The sequence below is a fragment of the Vanessa cardui genome, chromosome 22, assembly GCF_905220365.1.
Source record: "Vanessa cardui chromosome 22, ilVanCard2.1, whole genome shotgun sequence".
In the NCBI taxonomy this organism is placed as follows: domain Eukaryota; kingdom Metazoa; phylum Arthropoda; class Insecta; order Lepidoptera; family Nymphalidae; genus Vanessa; species Vanessa cardui.
In genome coordinates this window covers 10,691,943-10,716,437 of record NC_061144.1, presented here as the reverse complement: position 1 = coordinate 10,716,437, position 24,495 = coordinate 10,691,943, and the positions used below count along the sequence as shown (strand labels likewise).

Below are 24,495 nucleotides of genomic sequence, written 5' to 3'. Positions count from 1 at the left end.
AACATCTCTACGCAAAGCCAAAGGATCAAGGAGATCGGAAAGGGCTTGATCGTCGATAATTCGAGCCGCTCTACGTTGGATGCGGTCAAATGGAAGGAGCTGGTACTGGGGAGCACCCGCCCAGAGGTGAGAGCAGTACTCCATGTGAGGCCGAATTTGCGCCTTGTAAAGTTTTAGGCGATGGGCCGACGTGAAGTACTGTCTCGCCTTGCTGAGCACACCGAGCTTCTTTGAAGCCAATTTGGCTTTGCCTTCCAATTGACCGCGGAACTGAACGAGGCTCGAAATATCAACGCCAAGTATTCCGATACTACCTGTAGCGGCTATCGGGATGTTCTCAAATCGTGGAGATACGACAAATGGTGTTTTTTTAGCGGTTAACGCGCAAACTTGCGTCTTTTTGGGGTTGAAATGGACTAAATTTAGCCGGCCCCAGTTCGAGACTTCGTTTAACGAAGACTCGATTTCAGACACAAGTTTGTTCCGGTTTTCTTCGACGTTTTCCCGAGAAATATTAGCGCGGCCGGTGTATAAGGTGTCAACGGTACTGTCGTCTGCATAGCAATGAATGTTCCCGATTTGCAACAAATCATTGATATGCAGAAGAAACAGAGTGGGTGATAGGACGCAGCCTTGTGGAACACCAGCATTGACGAATTTTAAGTCAGAGCATGCACCGTCGACAACGACCTTGATGCTCCGATCTGCCAAAAAGCTGGTAATCCAATTGCATAATTTCCCGGGAAGCCCATAAGAAGGAAGCTTCGAAAGAAGCGCTTTGTGCCATACGCGATCGAAGGCCTTCGCTATGTCCAAGCTGGCTGCTAATGCCTCCCCCTTGCTCTCAACTGCTTCAGCCCACCTGTGAGTAAGGTAAACTAGAAGATCACCGGCTGAGCGACCCCGACGGAAACCGTACTGGCGGTCACTAATCAGCTGATTCTCCTCTAGGTACCGCAGGAGCTGGCAGTTAATAAGGGACTCCATTATCTTGGAGAGCAAGGAGGTGATGGCTATAGGCCTATAATTGGACGGATCTGAGCGGTTGCCTTTTTTAGGGATCGGATGCACCAAAGCAGTCTTCCAGGAGTTCGGGACGACGCCTAATGCGTAGGATTGCCGGAAAAGACGCGTTAAGACCGGTGCCAACTCGGGAGCACATGTCCGTAGCACGATTGGAGGGATGCCATCGGGTCCACTCGACTTGTGAATGTCCAAGGAAAGAAGTGCTTTCCGAACTGCACTTTGCCGAAATTTAACCTCCGGCATCGTCGTATCACATCGCGGGATTGATGGAGGTGACTTTCCTTGGTCATCCAGAGTCGAGTTCGACGCGAAGAGAGACCCTAAAAGATCGGCCTTCTCCTTCGCGGTATGGGCCAATGACTCACCGTCCCTGTGCAAAGACGGAAAAGAAGGCTGACAGAAATTCCCTAGGACAGCCTTAGCGAGAGACCAGAACGCACGTGTTCCTGATGGGAAGCGCACCAGTCTCTCGCCAATTCTGCCAATGTACTTCGACTTCGCCTCAGCTATCACATTTTTGAAGGACCTGGAGGCAGAGTTATATTCCTTTCTGAATGTGCTGGTGTTTGTATCACGAGACGCCGATGCGTTAGCCCAGTCTTGGTAGCGTTCCCATTTTCGGCGTGAAGCCGTCTTACAGAGGCGACCAAACCAGGGCTGGGACTTGCCACCAATGGGCACCGCAGAATATGGAATGAAAAGTTCCATACCCTGAAGCACCACATCGGCGACAGAGTCAGCAACAACGCTCGGATCATCCATCGAGAAACAAACTCGCCCCCATGGGTAAGATGCAAAGAAGGACCGCATCCCATCCCAATCTGCTGACTTGTAGTGCCACACGCGACGACAGCCCGCGAAACGAGGTCGTGAGTACCGTGCAACTGGCACTGTACTCCGGACGAGACAGTGGTCCGACGAGCCCAGAGGGGGATCGACGACAATCTTATAGCCGTCCGGATGCGAAGTCAGCAGAAGGTCCAACAGGGAAGGTGTATGATCCTCCACGTCCGGTATTCGCGTTGGCGAGGTGACCAGTTGTGTCAAATCATAAGCCAAAGCGAAGTCGAGAACAGATCTACCCGCATGATCAGTGGTGTGTGATCCAAGCCACTCTGTATGATGAGCATTGAAATCGCCCAGAATAATGATCTCTGCGGATGGAGTCTGCTGCAGCACGGAATCTGTAGCCAATTGGACGTGCTCAACCAGTCGGTCGGTTTCGGCATTACCGCTATGGGACCTATAAAGGCACGCGTAGATTCGCGGATGGTCGTCGCAGTCTACGCGCAGCCAGATAATTGATAGGTCCTGCCCTTCAAGGCTGCCGAGGCGTCGAGAGCAGATATCATCTCTGACGTAAACGCACACCCCAGCTCGTGGCACAAAAGTATGCTCCAATTTGTACCCGGGGTAAAAGAGAAAAGACGTATCGGCAGGAGAAGATATCTGGGTCTCGGTAAGAAAGAGCAAGGCCGGCTTCGCCGTCTCAAGGTGAAAGTGAACGGCATTCAAGTTGGAGTTGAGTCCCCTTATGTTGCAGAAGTCCACAGCGAGTGTGGTAGGGGTTGCCTTATGATGCCTGCTCCGCTTGCCCCGAACAGTGGCGAGCGCAAAATTGCCCCCCCCAGAATTCGGAGGGCAGCCTGGGCATCCCTGCTCAGGCGGTGTACGTCCTGAGCATGGATGCCCAGAGAGGGATTCTCCATCGCAGTCGCTGATGGTACCCTCCTGGGGTAATGTCACCAAATTCTGCACAACCATGTTTTGGGGGGAGAGGGATCGGGCCTCCGGAACTCTCACTTACCGGACGAAACGCGGTAGCATAGCTACCACTTCACGCCGATTTTAAGTGAGAGAGTGGTACTTCCCCGGGCGTGCCGGCCCATTCGACTGCAACCGAGAGGTATGCAGTGTGGCACTACCACTTGCTAATAAGGCCATCATTTCTCTTAGGGAGAAATCTACTGAGTATTGTTTTTACCTACCTTTAATTGACACACTCTATCTCGATTCAACTCCTATGGTTAAACTGACCAAATTGAAAAGATGGAATTACCAAATCTTCCACTCAAGACAAAATAAGTGCTTTGTATTTACAGCTGCTACATTTACATTTTGCGAGTCATATCGAAATAATAAGAAGCACTAAAACGCTACAGCTACTCGTATATCTATTAAATATAAATTGTGACTACAGGATATGTCTGACGAATACAAGTGCTTTCCTCTGACTAATAATAAAGATTAAATAATAGTTGTTTAAGCATAGGGGCTACTCCGGCCCACTTTCTACTATCATCAATAAGTTAATATAAGCTGAGTTGTATCTCCTACGCAAATCTCGTAATTTCGATTTTGTCGTTCATAATAACAGTTTTCACGGTTATTTGTAAAGATATTAATTCATCATTTCTCTTGTTAGTAACATCGCCAAATATTCCATCGCAAATATAACTATCGCTTCTAGGCGATAGAATCTGCCTACCCGATTGGTACCTAACTAAACAGGTTGACACAAAACCCTACCACTTACATTGTCTTATGTAAAAAAAGATCTAGTACACAAATGGTACCAAAAATGATGAAGATGACTTCAAGCGAATAATGTAAGTTTACCTTTTCACCAGCTTCACGTATCAGGGAAGCATATTTGCCGGGGTTTATATCTGGGCTCGATACGTCCACTACCGCTGCTTTGTATGTATTCTGTAAATAAAATTATTTCCATGATCATTTTGAACAAACAAGTGCATATTTATCACTATTCGTTCCTAATTTTTTATAATTATACTTTAAAGGTCAAGTACAAAGGCCATACTCATAAATGTCCTTCTAGCGTACTATCAAATAATAGATATCCAATAATATAAAACTAATCAAAGGGTTTTAATGTGATAAACCATTCATTCATTGCTTAGTTTTAAGGCATACATATGCCTTAGGTGGACGGGCAAATGGTCGTATGGTCACCACTGGCCATAATGGTCCATAGATTATTAAATAGACACATTCCCAACTGTTTTTATAAATCGACCTCTTTCGTGTGTAATACATTCGTCATAAATTAAAAAAAAAACTGCAATATCAATTGAATATATGGTTGTGAAGCCAATAAAATTTATCTTTAATCTGATATCATGTCATTTTAAAAATATATACACTTTAAAACAGTATCATGTGATGTTCTATTGATAAGGAACATCGTGTAACAATCGAATTCCAAATTACTTAAATATAAAACGATACAATCTTGAAAGTTATCGTGGAAAGACATCCCCGGTTTTGCCGTAGTCTGATATAATTAATTTAGAATGATAATAAATACTTCGATAGTATTATATATTTGGCATAATTATTGTCAATTATTATCTAAATAACATAACACAAATATTTTTGCTCCATACCTAAAACTTCAGCCCTAAACTGTCTATAATTAGTTAATGCTGCGAATACTTTCTGACATTTTACGACCATATTCTGGTGTTAGTTTCGAGTTTGGTTTAACTGATTACCTGTACAGGTAGTCGATGATCCCTACTCGTTCAGGGTCCAAAGAAAAAATACACGAGGTACATTTTAAAATGTATATTATGTAAACAAAAGCCCAAGAGGACTAAGGCAAAATCATCAAAATTGATCCAGTCGTTTAAGTTCAGAATCATACATATATAGAGAATAATTATATACATGAACATACATTTGTATTGTTACGTTGAGTAGTTTCTATGTAGACTAATTTCAAAAGTAATTTCGGAGAAAATATAATCATTTTTAAAAACGATAAAAGTCATTATGATAAGTATGTCTGCTATGCCCAGTTGTGATGGTTTGCACGCATGTGCGGCAACAAAACGTTTCCTTATGAGAACGAAAGTGATTCGCTCTATATTGAGACACTCGTTTGTTGATAAACAAAGATGACCTAGAGGGATTTCCTTCTCCCAAATGATCGTACATTAACCCAACACACAGCCGCGGCGTGATATCACCCATCCCTTTCTGATACATTACGAATTCGATTCGATGTCTCTTTCTAAACTTATACCACAAGGGCGTCCCTAAAAATGCATTCAATGTGCACGTGATGCCTTTTATTCCTCGTATAATAGGTACGGTCTTTTGTCTCACTCTAACAGTGCGTTCTAAAATCCCTTTAGAGGGCTACGTGATATTAAGTCACGTATACACGTCGCATTTTTTTATGCGTTTGACTTTTGTTTAACGTTCCTTTACAAGAATTCTTGCTAATTCTTTTGTTGTAGCTTAAAAACATAATCTTAATGACTATTTCATGTCTAAAATAAGAACATTTTATTTAAGCTTGTGTTATTACTAATCCGCTGTATGAGTTAAAAATACATATTTTTAACATACATCGTACCTACTTGTACATAGTATCATTATCAACGAAGGTATATATGTACATATATCTCCACAGATGTTTGGTCCGTACCCTTGTCATATCTTATTTACATTTACATATATTGACGTTACTTTAATGTGCCTGCATCACTATTTATTTGTACTGCAATACAATCTATTTATTTGTTTATTATTCATATACATTTAATTTTGTAAATTAACGCCAAAAAAATGTCTCCTTGGATTTCTTCATTGCTTTGATGTTTGTCTTTGTTGAGTAGTCTTCCCTAATTATTACGTACTGTTATTATTAATGAAGTTACATATATATTGTATATATATATTTACGGCTATCATACAAAGTAGCCCTCAGTCATTTACGTCATTCAATTTAAACACGATTTTACAAAACATAAACAAATACGTCAAAATACCATCACTGTACAGACTAAACAAACGAAGAGTATTTTTTTTACAATAAAAGTAGGCAGAAGTTAAACTTTTTTAGTCCAGAAACGTTACAGTCAAATGCAAAATTTTTTTTCTTTTTAAAATAAATTTTCAGTTCATTAAAATATGTTTTAATCTGTGAATATATTTGGACCTGAGGTTATTTCCTAATTTTACTTTTGTAACGCTATATAGTAGGTGTGATAAAAGAAATAAACAGAGGAAATTGTTGATAAATACTTTTATCCTTTAATGTAAAATTATTTATAACGAATGAATAATAATTATGCGTACGTGAGATTAGCACGTCCGTACATGTTTATAGTGAAGTTTTTTTTTTAATTCAAACATATTAACGACTTTATCTAAGCAGTCTAATTTATTTTAAAATATGTAAATATTCCAGTGTATTTGTTTTTTTCAAAACGTATGTATAATTAAGAGAATATTTTTCCCTTTACTTAGTGATAAACAATAAAAGTAAGTCAATATAGATAATAAAAGTGTGTTAAATTTTCTTCAACAATTCGCTTAAATTAAAAAAAAAACGCTTCATGTTTTTTAAATATATACAAATATATGTGGACGTAGTTTGTATAGCCAATTAATTTTATTCTACATACCATAACAATGAAAGTAAGTCAATACTATCTGTATTATAAAATTGTGTTAAATTTACTTCGACAATTCGGTTAAATTAAAAAAAAACGCGGTTGCGGTTTAGAAAACTTCTGCACTAGGGGGGGTAATGTGGGGGGGGAGGAGGGGGGGGGGGGACTATTCCCCCTATCCCCCTGTACCATTCCCATCATGCGAATTTGCTCCGTTCTTGAGATATTGGCAAAAACTAATCTCATAATTCTAACCTTAAAATTTTATCAACAATTTAGAAACTCAGTGGCCTTCGGCGCTACGGGATGTGCAGCACCTTCGCCTTTCGTAACAAAGCACAGGCACTTCGTGCCTGTGCTTTGTTACAGCAGGCGGGTGCTGCACCCCCTTCGCGCCTTCGGATTCTTAAAAAACACTCTAGGGGTAAGACCGACAAGACTACATAGAGTCGGAGTAAAAATAGTCAGCTTTGAGTTAAGTTTCAATTAAAAGTTTAATATACAAGTGTAACCTTTCTATTTCTATTTTATTATATATTCCAGGTCAATTATATAAGGTACAAATAAAACAATTATCAATTTGACTTTTGACACATGAATTAAGCGTTTTGACATATGACAAGCACTGTTATGTTGCATCCTTGTCGAACTAGAGCAAAATATGTCACTTATCCTGCTCTTAAACTGTTATTACGATCTATTTGACGTATTTCGGCGTTTATAGGTTATGATAGTTTTCTTAATTTTCTCGAAAATGGTGCAGAATTTCGCAGGACGCGAGTGGTATTTTTGTAATCAGTGACTAATCCTCTAACATATAAAATAATTTGTTTCCCCAAAATCGTGCAGAAGTTTGCTAAACCCAACCCAAAAACGCTTCAATTTTTTTATATATATACAATAATAGTGGGCGTAGTTTGTATAGCTAATTAATTTTATTTTACATACCCATATATTACTTAATTAAAGTTTATTAAAATCTATCTGAATATTTCTACAGAATATAATTATTCATATCATTTATATTTTGAATTAACGCTTCATTTATTTGTTAATAATATCAATTTTCTTAAAGTCCTTTATTGCACACAATAATATTTAAATATAAATATAATAATATTAAAATATTTAAGAGAAATAAATAGAACCAGACTACAAAAAGTAATCAAATGTTTATTTGTTTTGTAAGTATCGTCATCAGCGGAAAATATTTACCTAATTTATTTTTACCTACCCTCAATATTAATTATAAATTGTAAATTATAATTATCATTCATAATTATAAATACAAACAATTTTCGCAATTATTTACAAATGGTATAAATATTATAAAAAAGTTTATAAAGATTAATATATAGGTACAAACCTTTATATTATAAATAATAAAAAATATGTTATTTGTATTTAAATTTATAAAAGTAAATGATATAATAAAAAAAAGAAAAATAAACTTACTGTTGCCTTAACTAAATTACAGCACAAGAAGAACAGCACTAATTTTAAAAAACTCATTTTTCAAACACGCACAATAATACAAAATTCAAAATGGCGTCGTCAAGCGACGTTCTACTTCGACGGCGGACCCGCGAATGCAGTAAAAGTAAAGCGATGTATAATCTGTATCTTCCACCATACCCGTGCGTGCTTTGATAAAAGAGCTTACGCAAAATACATTTTGTTTCTATTTTTACGAAATAATAAACCCTACAGACGTTTGTGTATTTATGTGTAATGAAAAAATAATTTAATACAAACATATTAAAAGTTATAACACAATTATTATTAGTAATCTATTTATGTATATAATCCTAATTTTTTTACTAATTATATCCCTTTTAATTTATCAAAAGGTTTATTTTAGACATTGTATGCTTTATAGGTACTTATAGGTACTTTATTATTTATTGTACATCACAAAGACAAAATAAATAAATACCACAGGGATACAGCCTAAATTTGAGCGTATTATTATTTATTTTAAAATTATTTCAATTTTTTACACGATAGTAGCAAATATTTAAATTGTATTGTACATTAAAAAGTTGGTTTGAATGTTTGAACGAATGTATCTCAGATTATGCATCAATTTGGGTTTTATTTAACTTATTTATAACGGTTACGAAATTTACCAATAGGTACTGTTCGGATCTTACTTTGACTATTCCTCACTGGTACCTCAATTGAATCTTACCTGGGGCCCATTATTATGCATATATACGTTGACGATTTCTTTCCGATACATCGACCGTAACGGGTCATTATTTTAGTAGAAAAGAAAAACAACGATCAGGATTAAATTCGATTGCGATAAAGTAAGAATTTGTCAGAAAAACTTTTTCAGTTAGATCGTATATAATAACGATGCGAAGCTACATACTATAACATAAATAAGCATCTAGCAGTTTGTAAAACTATAAAAATATTAAATCATTTTTAACTGTCAACGTCTGTTCGTATGTATGCGAGCAGCTATAGCGCCCCTCTCAACCAGATCAGTAACTTTTTTCTGCTCACTGAAATTAATTCTTTGTCATCATAACATAATTTAATATACTTGGTGGTAGGGCTTTGTGCAAGTAGTGCCAGTTTGGGTAGGTACCACCCACTCATCAGTTATTCTACCGCCAAACAACAGTACTCGGTATTGTTCTGTTCCGGTTTGAAGGGTGAGTGAGCCAGTGTAATTACAGGCACAAGGGACATAACATTTTAGTTCCCAAGGTTGGTGGCACATTGACGATTTAAGGAATACTTAATATTTCTTACAGCGTCATTGTCTATGGGTAATGGTAACCACTTACCATCAGGTGGCCCATATGCTCGTCCGTCAACTATACCATAAAAAAAAAATAAAAAAAATCGACATTAAGAATCCTTTTAATTTGAAAATCTTCAACTTCAGCTCTTCAAAATGAGACCATGATCGATCTTCTACGTGAAGCTATCGTCCCTTAAACACTGGGACAAATTTCGGTTTATGCTATTGATAAATAAGATATAATTGAGTATTGTATGTATTTTATTTTTATGTATTAGTGGCATTCCGTGGCACGTTGGCGGGTAAACCACCACGAATATTCCCAAGGAATAGCGTCAGACAGGCGGCCGGCTTTAAAAATCAAGCCACAACCTTTAGCAGCATGGAGGAGCGACTTGTGAGATGACGTCTGTCAGAGAAGTATGGAAGGAGAAGACATGCTGCGCCGACCCCAAATAAAATTGGGATAAAGGATGATGATATTGGCATAAGGTCGCTTCTGACACTCGAACTGAAAAAGAACCGACGAAACTCCTTTTTTGTCACATTTTACAGTTATATCGTTTACACAATAATGTATTTTTTTCTAATTATTCTTTAATATAACAATAATATAAAATTTTAAAAACATCTTCCCCCGGCCGCGTCTACCTGGCTGTATGTTCGCGTTAAACTCCAAAACTACTGGACGGATTTTCACGCGATTTTCCCTAAAAGTCAGTGATTTATGAGGAAGATTTAGTAGATGTAGTAGATATATAATTTATTAAGGTTTTGGTGGGAATAAGTTGAAACAGAACAACAAGTGTTAAACATGTCGGAAATAATCAAGTCATCTGGGAGTTTTCTTTGGAAACGCCGTCCTATCCCTTTGAGATATAATACAACAAATTTTCGGGAGAATATTGCTTTTTATAGGTCCTTTATTTATAAGCAATATGACGATGCATATTCCAAAGTTAAAATCATAAAGTAACAGTCACTATCTATTTATAATAAAAGTATATGAGCAATAAATTAATTTTTATTGTTACTTTTATTTTAACAAGTGCGTGGTATCTTGTTAAACGATTTTCTTCTTTATTGTCTAGTTGATAAGTACTTAACATAATATCAATTCTTTAAACACTAATATTATTTATGACTTGTCGAAATGACGATATAAGTTATTATGATGTGCTATCAATCCTCCAAGCTTCACATGAGTGAAGTTTTTACTATGAAAAAGATATAATTTTAATATAATTTATCAAGAGATTAGATGGAATGGATGGTGGAATTCCATTCAGACTGAAACTCCTTTATTCAACATAGAAGCATTACACTTACGTATTGATGAACATTACGTTTGAATTACGATATATTAATAATAGGTGGTGAAAACTGGATGACAATCGCCAAAGATAGAAGCAAATAGAAAAGACTGGAGGAGGCCTTCACCCTCACATAAAAGGGGATACTATTTCATTTAAATTGAATGAAATTCATTAAATAATTTTAATTTAATGCCTAAAATGAAAGGCTTTCTGTTACTTTCAATTTTATAGAAATCAGAGATAACATAGTTTTTTAAGTGTTTAAAAAAAGAATTAGATTATTAGGAGACCCAACATACAAACCAACAACCTTTACCTATGAAAAATTATAAATTATAAAATGAATATGAGTGCAAAGAAATAAAAATTATCTCGTGTCCAGGCTTTCGTATCAGAGGACATTTATTCATAACAACTGTTATAAATTAAAAACATATAACTTGTTTGATAATATACGATATAACAAAAACAACAGGTCTTGCAACACGCTATATAATTTCGGGTCAACATTTATCATATAGTTCTATATATAACGAATGGTAAATGTAGATCAGTAACTCATTTGGTGGTAGGGCGTTGTGCAAGACTATTTTCATAAGTATCATCGACTCAGCGGCAATAGCACACAAGGTGGTGAATTGGCGTTATAAGGAATAGTTACCTAATATTTCAGTTAAGTAGGAAAAATATAAAGAAACTAAGCATTTACGTATTTCATGTTACATAAGAGCCGCGATGGCCCAGTGGTAAGAACACGTGCATCTTAACCAATGATTTCGGGTTCAAACAAAGGCAAGCACCACTGTATATATGTGCTTAATTAGTGTTTATAATTCATCTCGTGCTCGGCGGTGATCAGCGTGGTGGAATATGTTCGAAGCCGTCTCATTAATGGGAGAGGAGGCCATAAGTCTAGCATCAGTCTATATGTACCACAGATTAAAATACAGGCAAGCGACGTCACCGACCCCATTGCAGCGCTATATTGTCCAAGTATACTACTATTTAAAACTTTTAATATGTACTTCTTCGGCAAATATGTACTAGAAATATAAACATCAAATTTTACTAGGTTATTTAACCTCTACTAAATAATATAACAAACAACAACAACAACAGCCTGTAAATTCCCACTGCTGGGCTAAAGGCCTCCTCTCCCTTTGAGGAGAAGGTTATTCCACCACGCTGTTCTAATGCGGGTTGGTGGAATACACATGTGGCAGAATTTCTATGAAATTTGTCACATGCAGGTTTCCTCACGATGTTTTCTTTCACCGCTGAGCACGAGATGAATTATAAAGACAAATTAAGCACATGAATCAGCGGTGCTTGCCTGGGTTCGAACCCGCAATCATCGGTTAAGATGCACGCTTTCTAACCACTGGGCCATCTCGACTCTTATATAAATATAAAATGGACTTTAAAAACCAGCCAAATAGCCTATTGCATCACGATGTAGTGTCAAATATTGTGTATTTGGCTTCTTTCCTTTTCTAGTTAGAATAGAGTGCATATAGTTTCAGTTTCATTTCATTTTTAGTTTCATTTAAGATTGATAAAACAACAAAATCCTTTATTAAAATGACCTCTGAGCAAATTCGCTGCAGATCGCCTGTTGACGTGTTGATGTACGTGAAATCACTTATCGTCCACCTAAATTGTCACAAATTAATTGCATTCTTAGACACTTGACCCTATTATTACATAATCGTAACATATATAGTTTATTTACTGATAAACGTATGGACTATAAATAGACATTTAATACAAGTTATAAGTATTGTTTTTATTTATGAAACACGAGACTTAATAGTTAATAATAATAATTATTGAATTATTATATAAACACAATATATATAAAATGCATTTGAATCGTTTTTACATATTTTGTAGGAGTTTTAAATATCCCCCATCTTGTAAAAAAATTCAAACTAAAATATTTCGCGGTAAAACTATTCTGAGAAAATTATGACCATAAACTTTTTCATTGTTTTTTTTTCACTTTGGGTTATAGCAATACTTACCGGTGTCGAGTTATCCGTCATAACTAGAGGGAAATTTGACTTCTAATATTAGCGACCCGAGCCGAGCCGCTTACTGTATTTATATACTATATAGTTCATAGACTAGATAAACATAGTAGTATTGAACTCAACTGTTCTTTTAATGTAGAGAATCGCAAATGAGATTTAACGGGGATATTCTTCTTTCTTCTTTACCAGCATTCTTGCCACCATTCCACACGGTTATGTACAGCTATTCCTTATGTTTATGAGTGTATATAGTTAAGGTCTTAATGTTAATAATAATATTTTTATAAAAATCTCGCAAATATTTAGGTATTAAATTAATCTTTAATTTATATATTTCCAGCGACCCGGCTTCACACGGCGGCTTCGCATGGGTAGTTGATATGTATCGTTATATTATGACCAAATTACGGAAAATCATTAAAAATTGTAGCCTATGTGTTATTCCGATGTACAACCTATATTCATGTAAAATTTCATCCAAATCCGTTCAGTAGTTTTCTCGTGAAAGAGTAACAAACATACATCCATCCATCATCCATTAGTAGGATTATAGACATATATCATAAACTGTCTTAATTAAAAGTATATCGAGTTTTATGAATTAATTTTTCCGCTCGGTGTGGTTTCGTGATAATGGTCACGACGTGACCACGATTTAGGGTTGTGACGACCACGTGTGAGTCGTCGTGACCGATAACGGGTCGGCTGTTATCAATGAGTGAAAGTTATTGGTTTCTAATTGATGGATTATTGTACTGTATTTTATATTGTCTTAAGATTATGAACTATTGTTATATATTTTCTATACGAAATCATATTAGCTTACACGATACTTTGTTTAAATGTGTGTGTTTGTGTACGTATTACATATGTGTGCAATAATTATTATCAAATACATTGTAACCGATGCAAATATCAACAATTTTCTTATGTTAGTACATTGCTTATAATTTGTATAATTTAGGAATTGATACATAAAAATTTATAAGTAGAAAATATAAGTACCGACTGAATTTAATTGTTTTGCGTAAGATTCCGTATCAGTAAAATAGTATAACTTTACATAGTATAAAACAAAGTCGCTTTTTCTGTCCCTATGTCCATTTGTACGCTTAAATCATTAAAACTACGCAACGGATTTTGATGCGGTTTTTTTTAATAGGTAGAGTGATTCGAGAGGAAGGTTTTTGTATATAATACATAGACAATATAGTTAAGTAACTCTGATAATTTTAGAAGTTTGCAATGCGATGTCGTAAATAAACCATGTAGTATATTTAGTATCAGTATTGCGACCATTCGAAGCCGGGGCGGGTCGCTAGTTAATTATAAAATTAAAACTCAAACTCGACCTTGACATTGTACCTTAATCTTTAGAAAGTAAAGGGATAAAAGATATATTGACTAGCTATACCTAAGGTATATATAACAACAATATATGTCTCGAAAGACTGTCACAGCTGAGAACGCGTCCATAAAAATAGGATCCAACATTTAAGTACTTAATTCACGAACACCAATAAATTGGCATAAAGTTTGGTGACTGTCAAACGCAACTGTCACACCAAGATATAGACTGTCAAGTATAAGTTGGCGTTCCTGTGGCAGCACCTGCTACACCTTTGTTTTGCCGCTTTTTTGTTTTTACCAATATCTCCCTAGAAAATAATTCTCTACGTCTCATTTTTAATAGATTTTGGATAAGTTTTCTTAATAAGGGTAAATAAAACAAATAAGATATTAAAGGAACAAAAAAAAATTAGTACATGTTTTTGCCACACGCCAACTTACACTTGACGCGCTATAATGATGTGAGCTCGTTTCTTTTAGTTCTTTTGAAGTGCTTATTGTATAATGATATATAAGGTGATTGGTAGAGGGTCCGACAAACCAAGTGGGTGTGTTTGGGGACCCATTTGGAGAATACAAATTGGCAACTTTGACAAAGTTGACTTTTGATGTGAAGTTTTTTTTTTTTCACTTGATGACTTCTACATCAGTTAGTTGGTTCTGATTGTATCTTATTTTGCTATTCGATGCCTAAAGATGTATCAGAGACCAAGCTGAAGTAGAAACAGATTATAATAGTTTTATGGAGGCAAATAGGTCCAACTTCGGGGAACAACGAAAACTTAACAAAAAACATGGATAGTTAGGAATTTTTTTTGGCCAACTTGTATTCTCCAAATTAGTCCCCAAACACGCCTACTTGGTTCGTCGGACCATCTACCAAACAACCTGTATATACACATAAATGTTTATATATGTCAAAATTAATAAAGCTACTTAAGATTTTTGTATCGTCATTGATTAAAGTAATTATCATTTGCTCTTGAAAATTTGTCAAGGGCAGATTATGACGAGCGTAATTAAAGAAGGCTTATTACTTGCAAATTATTAATTGTTCACATGTTAACAAATACAAGCTATCTTGTATTATTTCTTGGGCTAGACATATAAAAAGTAGTGATTATCTATGGGACCATCTGAATGTTTGCGGGTAATTTAAAATTCTGATGGTACACAAGGTTCAATATATAAAAACATAAACATTTACATTAATAAAAGATTCCAATACAAAATAGCTTTATCTCCTTGAATGCAACATTTATTTCATTTAACAAATTAAATTTCCTGAGTTGTTTAAATGAATTTGAACTCTAACTACTTAAATATAAGTGCGATTATAAATATGAGCATTTCATTGGCCCGTTATCAATGCGACGAGTAAGGAAATGCATTGATAGAGTATTTACTCACATTGCGAATGAATTAGAGGTCACATATCAATATGTTGTTTACGTTTAAACAGCGTACATCTCACTAATGTTATACATTTTGACGACCTCCATGGTCAAGTGGTATGTACACCGGTTTTCATGGGATTACCATTAGTTTTCTATGTTGTCTTAGGTCTGGGTGTCTGTGGTACCGTCGTTACTTCTGATTTCCATAACACAAGTGCTTCAGCTACTTACATTGGGATCAGAGTAATGTATGTGATGTTGTCTCATATTTATTTATTTATAATTAAAAAATCCGATGTCACACGATTGTAGTATGTAGTGTACTACCATAGTCCTCGGTCCATGTATATCCTTATTCAACTGCTTGTGGGTCTAGATTCTAGACTCTAGAGAATAAAAAAGACGCAAATCCCAACGTCTTAGGCTGATGGGACCGATAAAGTGTTAATGAATTTTTTTTACAAAAATTTATCAGTGGCAGTCTGGAATTTGGAAGTATGGACACTCCCTCTAAATAGTTTTGAACGAGATCTAGTAAATTCGGTTCTCATACAATTAACTCAAATATTATAAAAATTAGAAAATAATAATGTCATAAACCTTGCTGCTACGGAACCCATGAAAGGTGAGTCCGACTTGCACTTGGCCGCTTTTTTTTACTTCTCCTTATATTACAATCGACCAGACTTACGCATATAAGTGAGTATTCCTTCTAAATTAACGAATCGAATTCACAGATATGATATAAACAAAGATCGATCAACAGACTCTGGAAACAGATGTGGTCTTATAAGGAATCCCACAGGGATCAATTCTTGTTCTATTTCAGTTTATTAGATCTGCGTCACAATTTGCTACCAATAATATTATGTTAATAACAATATTGATTGTTTTAATAAAATTAGTGACGATCATTACATAAACACAAGATGTGAAGATAAACACTAATATTCTGACTTGAATTTGTATATAAATACATACTTCCTGATGAGATATTCGTCTTTTTAATATAATTGCGCAAATACTTACTTTGGAATTGTAATAAATTGTAATCTTTTTCACTTACTTTTTGTAAGTAAAAAAGTACCTAATAAGATTATAAATAAAGATGATAAAAACGTAACTAGCATTTATTAGTTTGTTATTAATGTACTATAATCGACCCGTTACTGAAATATTTAAAATAAATTTTAATTAAGACATATGGACTAAATTTGTATGTTTCAATTTTTATAAATGTTCATTAGATAGGTCACCACCAAAAGATACCAAAAGAGCCACACTGCTGGTAAGCAGTCACCACGTCACATATATATTGGTACCATCAGCGCCACAGACTTCAGAATAAAATCAAATCACAAATCAAATCAATATAAACTTTATTCAAGTAGATGCTTTTAGAAGCACTTTTGAATCGTCATTTTACAATTAACTGAATATGACTATGTATGTAGTTACAGTGGCTTACTATTCCTTCAAAGCGTAACACAAAAATCCTTAACATCGTTGTTTGACGGTTCAGTATATACTAGACTTATCCATGAAATTTTGAGGTTAATCCTGAGGATGTCATCTATAAGATAGCATCTTAGTTCATTACGTAGTCAGTGGGGTCAGGGGTGGTGTTTAATGTATAAGTAAGGCCCGTTTAAAAGGATGAGTTAAACATGTCAGGTTGATATCCCCATTCAATATCTCAACCTACAATAACAATTACAAAGAGCATAGACACGAAGTCGTGAGTCGAGATGGCCCAGTGGTTACAACGCGTGCATCTTAACCGATGATTGCGGGTTCAAACCCAGGCAAGGACCGCTGATTCATGTGCTAAATTTGTCTTTAAAATTCATCTCGAGCTCAGTGGTGAAGGAAAACATCGTGAGGAAACCTGCATGTAACAAATTTCATAGAAATTGTGCCACATGTGTACTCCACCAACCCGCATTGGAACAGCGTGGTGGAATATGTTCCGAACCTTCTCCTCAAAGGGAGAGGAGGCCTTTAGCCCAGCAGTGGGAATTTACAGGCTGTTGTTGTTGTTGTTGTATAGACACGAAGAGACAAGCACAAAGACACAAAAGTAGAGAGGGTGACCTCTATTTCAACGTATTTTGACATCATGCTTTATCATCTATCTTGCCTTTGTGTGTATGTATGTTACAAAATAAAGGATAAAGTCTTACAAAATTGTTATGAAATAAATATGAATGACGATATTTATGCTTGTTAATGACTTTATCGTCATTAAAAATATGTTATTATTTTTAGCATATTATTTATAATGCGCTACATATGGAGTGCCCCCCACGACCTGTTATCATAGTATTATAACAACAATCTTATCTGTTATTGTTAAGTCCTACTTCGAAACAGATTATCAATGTTTTCAAAAGCGATGCGATTATAGCTTTATAGCGTATTATAGAGTAACCAAAATAAAATATAATAATCGAGTTAAAACATGTTTTTATTTCATCTATATACTGTAGTTTAGTTAGCAAAATTTAGTGGTAGTTTTTTGTATAGATAGACAAATGGGCCTTTTTGTGGTAAATTGTCACCAGTGCCCTGACATAGACGTAAAAATTATTAATCATTCCTAATATCACCAATCCTTGCAAACTTGGGAACTAAGGTTTTTTGGCCTCTGTGAACGTAATAACACAGGCAAACTCACAATTCGTGGAATATATGTGGAGTTGGCGGCATCTACCCAAACGGGCTTGCACAAAGTCCTACCATCAAGTAATTTGACGACCTCTGTGGTCGAGTAGTGTAATGACCGGTTTTAATGCTCACGCCACTCCGAGGTCCCAGGTTCGATTCCCAGCCGAATCGATGTAGAAAAGTTCATTCGTTTTCTGTGTTGTCTTGGATCTGTGCGTTTTTGGTACCGTCGATACTTCTGATTTTCCATAACATAAATACTTTAGCTACTTACATCAGGATCAGAGTAATGTATGAGATGTCCGATATTTATTTATTTATTTAATATACTTAGTAGGACTTCCATTTCGAGGTTGAAAGTGAAAATATCGTTTTTAGTTTTCCGTGCCCTAAGCATAGATACTATTACTATCGCTAAATAATTGTCACAAGGTTGCATATATAAACCTGTAATACCGATAACTATTTGACTAATGAATAAATAGTTTATCATAAAACACCTTGAATCTTTTATGTGATATGCTTACAAAGAATGTGACTGCAATTTAATTATTTAAAAAAATATATTTTAAAGTCCTATACACGAGGAAATACAATTAATTAAATAAATAAATAATTAATTATTTATTTTAATATACAATTCCTTCGTAATAAAATAAAAGATATTCCTTCAAACATAAAGAAGAATCTATGCAAGAGCTAGAAGCATTGCCTATTTCCAGAATTCGATGGAACAGCAATTAACGATTGGGAAGAGATCAAGCTCACACAACGTACGAATTCTGGTCTGTTACTGAAAACTTTTACAGGGAAAATCTTCTTATTGGGTAGAATATATCTGGGGCATACTTTGTTGGGGAACTCATGCTCTGTAGGCATCGTTAATCAAGCCATAATCCTACTAGACCCACGAGTAATAAGACCATTGTAGAACAACATATTAAGTAATCTGGTATCTTATGCAAATGTCAGCTAGGTGAATGAAGAATTCCTGAGGTGCGATGTTACATTAAGAAAGAATTGGGACCCTTGATGTTAGTGGTCACCGTTGATGACGTAAGAAATATTACCTACCGCTTACAATCACCCATAGACAATGAAACTATTCCTTACATCGTCAATGCGCAACCAACCTTGGGAACTAAGATGCTATGTCCCTTGTGCCTGTAGTTACATTGTCTCACTCACCCTTCAAACCGGAACACAACAATACCGAGTACTGTTGTTTAGCGGTAGAATATCTGATGAGTGGGTGGAACCTACCCAGGCGGGTTTGCACAAAGCCCACCACCAAGTAAAAGTGACTCAGGTAGCCCAATTGTACGCTCTAGCGTATGATATTAAAAAAACCGCCATTCCATTCTTACTAGTAAGCCTATCAAAATATTTTTAATAAGCTACACGTTGAAAACAAAGATTTGTAGAAAACTAAACAAAAAAGGCTAACACACATTCCTAGAATATTAGTAAAACATGGTAACTTAAAAAAAAATAAAACCTATAATTCTGTATTAAGTAATGACGAAGTTCATAAAATCATTTCCTTAATTTATTTTATCTACCTCTATTAAAATTTACAAAAATAACATATCATATTTTTTAATTATTTTAAATATTTTATCAACTGTCAACGATATCAAACGGTCGTATTAGAAGGTCATAGCACCCAATTATTACCGTCAATACTGTCAGAACAGAATCAGCAGATCTAGCTCTCACTGGTACTTGAACAAATTGTTTACATAAACGTTTCTATATATGTATGTACAGTATATATCAATATCCATTCTTCTATATCTTACCGTCAAATTCTTGTTTAAGAATTTTGGTTAGCCAGGTAAATTACGGGCTGACGCTGGTCGATCGCGTTTGCATGCCCTGGGCGATCCTGTTGCCTCACCACACAGCGGCGTGGTGAAAACCCGAGGATGTTTTTAGTGGGTAGGACAGGGCATTAGGCCCTGGCACGGTGCCCTTATGGCCTAGGTTACGTTCCATATACCCATCGCGGTCCCCTGACCGGGCGGCATGAGTAAATATTTCGGACTCATGAAGGGATATGAAATTTTACCTATCATTTCAGCTTTCTTCGGCGGTTTCCCAAACCGATACGACTTGGAAGCCTTCAAAAAAAGAGCGTACTCATTTATTAATGGTCGGCAACGCACCTGCAAGCCTTTAGATGTTGTCATGAGATATCCATGGGCGATGGTAATCGCATTCCATCAGTTGAGCCTTGTGCTCGTTTGCCACCTAAACCATAAGAAAAAAAAAACCAAATGCATTTACTCGTCGTCATTCATATTAATTAAGGTTTTTTTATGTAGGTAGCACAGGTATTATCTTTTGATAATATCAACATAACATATATAACTATTTACCGAATTTAATTACCTACTAATAATAATCAAGTGCTAAACATACAATCTTGGCAATTTTTTCCTAGGATTAAATAAAAATGGATTAGTTTTCATTCATTCATTCATCATCAGCCCTTTTTTGTCCACTGCTGGACATAGGCCTCTCCAAATGCACGCCACTATGGTCTTTCTCCGGCTACTCGCATCCAGCTCCTGCCTGCCTTCTTGCATAGATTGTCACTCCACCGTGCCTGAGGACGTCCTACACTACGTTTGCCGAGACGCGGTCTCCACTCTAGAACACGTTTTCCCCAACGGTTATTGGTTCTACGATATCTACGATATCAAGATGGCCAGCCCACTGCTACTTCAGCTTACTTATTCGGTGGGCTATGTCGATGACTTTGGTTCTTTGACTATAATATTCGTTATATTTGGATTATAATTTCCGTTAACTTCGTCATAATAATTAGTGACTTTCGTCCTTTAAAACATAATATTATTACTTAATTGTTGACATAGTATTAGTTTGCAATGTTCTTTTATGAATCTGTTAGTCATATAAAGTTTTAATAACATACATTACGAATATGTTGTGATAATTATTATGTATCTAATTGAACAATTAAATATTATTAGTAAAACATGATTCTTGACAGATTTGGTTTCTTTTTTTTCTAGTTAACCATTTAGGGCTCGGATAATGTTCGGATTATATACGGAATCGCTTTCCCATGCTACTGTGACGAATAGAAAACCTTACACAAGGATTACTTTATGTCATTTTACAAGACAAATAAAAAAATATATAAAATAAAATTTTAGTTATAACTGTATTTTAGTAGGTACCTACTTGGTTAATCTAATCTCGTTATTTTTTACTAGTCTAAGCAAGTGTCTGTGTATGTATCAAAGTAATATTTAACCCAAAATTTGTGTATACATATTTTCTTCTGCTCATTTTTCGTTTTGTTTTTTTTTTCACTTTTCTTGTTGTAGCGAGTAGTAATTAATAGTTACATTAGCATGTAGTGTTTGCTTTTAAATGATTTTAAATAATCTTTGTATGCATATCATCTAATTGTATATTTACGTTAGAATGACAAATGTAAAATCGCTAGCAAACTCAATAAATAAAAAATAAAAAAAAAGAGAAAAAAATATTTTGAGCTACTGTTTTCAGTATCTAGACAAAAAAATAAATAAATGATCTTAAATAAATCAATACAGTTTATCGTCTCGTAATGTAACTCTGTAAACAAAACTTTACATATAATTTCTTACATATTTAAAAAAAAATATTGCAAAGAAAATACATACTATGTAATTAATTGGAGCCTGCCCACAGTCTTATGTATACAAGGACTGTACTATGAATAAAATTGAACAAATAAGGTCCGAAAAATAATACAAGACACGGTCTACTACGCTTACTATAATTTATCAATATCGTGTCACACCCGCATATAACGGTTTAAAACGTCAGTTTGTTGACAGTTCCTCTCGGCAGAATCTTGGCGCCGGTGGTAACTTCACTTAAAAACTAATATTGAATAGAATACTATGATTATTCACGTTTAATTATTCTATCAAATAAAAAAAAAAAATCAGTAAGAGAAATCTTTATTTAACACCTTACTTAACATATAATCTATAAATTATCTATAATCTTTAATTGTCTATGACTCTAGTACCAATACGACTTGGCCGGCACTCTGTCTTCCTTTATACCCATTGATTCCATTATATCCATTTCGAAGGTACATAGTTTTGGTTGAAATGTAATCTGAAAAAAAAAAATCTTAATAAATTTATTGGTATCACCTGGATTTGTACCGACTACGTAAATAAATACTAGAAAATAACGACTCCATGTACTGTTATTAAATAAAATATATTAATTAATTTTTTAAGTTCTATTTTTAATTGTGCGTGAAATGGAATCAAACGATACCATACCTGTTCAAAGCAAGGGCTACCAACCATATAATAAAAATAAAAATTGTCTATGGTGTTTATACATAGTAATGAATATTTGCAGAGCATACCTTTGTAACATCTGCAGCCGCTGTATCCTTTGCTGGGTTTTCCACATAGAGTTCCTTGCTCTTATAGTCAATAGTTTCCTCAGCTGCCTTCGGTAATGGTATTATGCGACTACTGCTTAAGGAAACACGCACCTACGGAAATGAAAATATAAAAATCAACACATTACACTGTAGTAAAATTTTTCTAATAAATATAAACATATCACATTATTGATGATTATTGATGGTGGTGGAATATGTTTCAAACCCTCTCCTTAATGGAAGAAGAGGCCTTAGCCCAGCAGTGGGAAATTTACAGGCTGTTACTACTAGTGTACTACTACTGTAGCTTCACTTAATTGTAAAATGACGATTCAAAAGTGCTTGTAAAAGCTTACTTGAATAAAGTTTATTTTCATTGATTGATTGATTGATTGACTACTACTACATTATTGAAGTGAATGAAACTCTTTCCTCATGCTTTGCAATCTGTAAGAGTGATTTGATGGCATTATTTATGTTTTTGATGTTTTCAATTGGAACCGGTAGGTGGTGCTGCGATATGGAATTCAATAAAATTCTCATTCCATGTGGACAATGTTGTTGTGACAGGTAGCTAATGTAAATTCTACTAAAGGGCACAAAGGATGATACATATACTATAATGATAATACATGTATTTTATACAAAAACCTTTTCCTCTTGAATCACTCTATCCATTAAAAATGAAACTGCATAAAAATCCTAATCCTGCATAATTTTAAAGATTTAAGTTTACATATGGACAGACACAGGTAAGTGACAATGTTTTATACTATAAATTACTATTTTATTTAAACTTATGTGCAGTCAAATAATCTAGTGTTAATTGTAGTCCACTGAGCTATCCAAGATTACAAAAACAGTTACCTTTTCCCCCTCTTCAGTGTACCTCCATTCTACCTCTGTTGGCTTCAAAGTCTCAGGATCCACAAGCTTAACACCGGTTGTGACCAACAATGGTGCTTCTGATTGTATTGTTATACCTGGAAATTCCTTATCTTTGCCAACCTAGAATAAGGAAAATTAAACAATTTATAAATATATTCGTTTGATATTTACACTAATTAATGTATTTGTGAGTTATGAAATAAAATAGATCTATTTTGCATAACACAGTCCATTAACTGAACAGTCTAGAATACATAAGTTTTGGTAGTTAATTCAATCAGTTACAAAACAGTGTCAACATTTTTGAATAAAAAAATACTGATCATTTTTTCAAAAGGTCTTTTCTTACCAATTCTGCCAACACTTTAATAATCTATCAACAATTTGAATTTGGAATAATAATTATGGACAAAAATTTTATATATTATTCAAAAAAGATATAACATATGACTTTACTAACATGATGATGTTTTAATATAAAATCTTACCACTCTCAAATGTGTGTTTAGCCCTTCCACTATAACCCAGTTCCTTTCTTGTATAACCTGGCTTACAATACCTTGCTTTCCCTTGTCCTTGCCAACCATTATTTCAACTCGATCACCTCTGTAATAGAAGATATTTTGAGGTTTTTAAAACCTGTCATTATCATTAATGTTTATAGTTTGTAAAAGAAAATATTTTTTCGATAAAAACATTAATGATACTAGAATAGAATATTATTCATATATCCCATTTTTTTATTTGAATCGTTATTCCTTACTTGAAAAAACTCCATTCTCCGACAGGTTCCAAGAAAACTTTTTTATTTAGTTTAGTGCGTTCATTTTGCCTGGCAAATTGCATAGTCCATGGCCTATTTGTTGTGAAACGGTACTTTTTACGAGCTACTTGTGCAGCTGGATATTGAGGATAACCCTTTGGATTCTTCCAGTATACCTTTAAAAGAAAATATATAAATTGTAGGTTATGTTTTATAATCATGTAGAAAAGGTATAAAATCAGTACCTACCTGCTCATAACTACGTTTAATATAAGATTCAGGCAAATTGGAGTATTTAACCGTTAAATCGCCTACTTTTTTACATAAAAAGTTGTATAATCGCATTTTTATTTATTATTGAATTCAAGTTCGTAGAAAACGTCAAAATAATTATTTATATAAAAAATGACATACGATCAAGTTGCCAACCTGATAAACAAAA

General features: G+C 34.8%; 1 protein-coding gene across 1 annotated transcript; it reads right to left on the bottom strand.

The window, feature by feature from the left end:
• Positions 1–21,940: 21,940 nt before the first annotated feature.
• Positions 21,941–24,487, bottom strand: LOC124539285 (probable 39S ribosomal protein L24, mitochondrial). The gene is made up of 6 exons (XM_047116621.1): positions 24,303–24,487; positions 24,054–24,229; positions 23,779–23,896; positions 23,270–23,410; positions 22,382–22,513; positions 21,941–22,119 (listed from the first exon to the last, which is right to left on the bottom strand). Exons 1-6 carry the CDS (start codon positions 24,396–24,398, stop codon positions 22,021–22,023), a joined length of 762 nt encoding a protein of 253 aa, XP_046972577.1. The 5' UTR covers positions 24,399–24,487; the 3' UTR covers positions 21,941–22,020.
• Positions 24,488–24,495: the final 8 nt, after the last annotated feature.

Coding starts and splice junctions, on each gene's coding strand:
- LOC124539285 (XM_047116621.1), bottom strand. CDS start 24,398: ATGCGATTATACAACTTTTTATGTAAAAAAGTAGGCGATTTAACGGTT. Junction 23,897..24,053: donor GGAGAATGGAGTTTTTTCAA/GTAAGGAATAAC, acceptor CTTCTATTACAG/AGGTGATCGAGTTGAAATAA. Junction 23,411..23,778: donor TAAACACACATTTGAGAGTG/GTAAGATTTTAT, acceptor TCCTTATTCTAG/GTTGGCAAAGATAAGGAATT.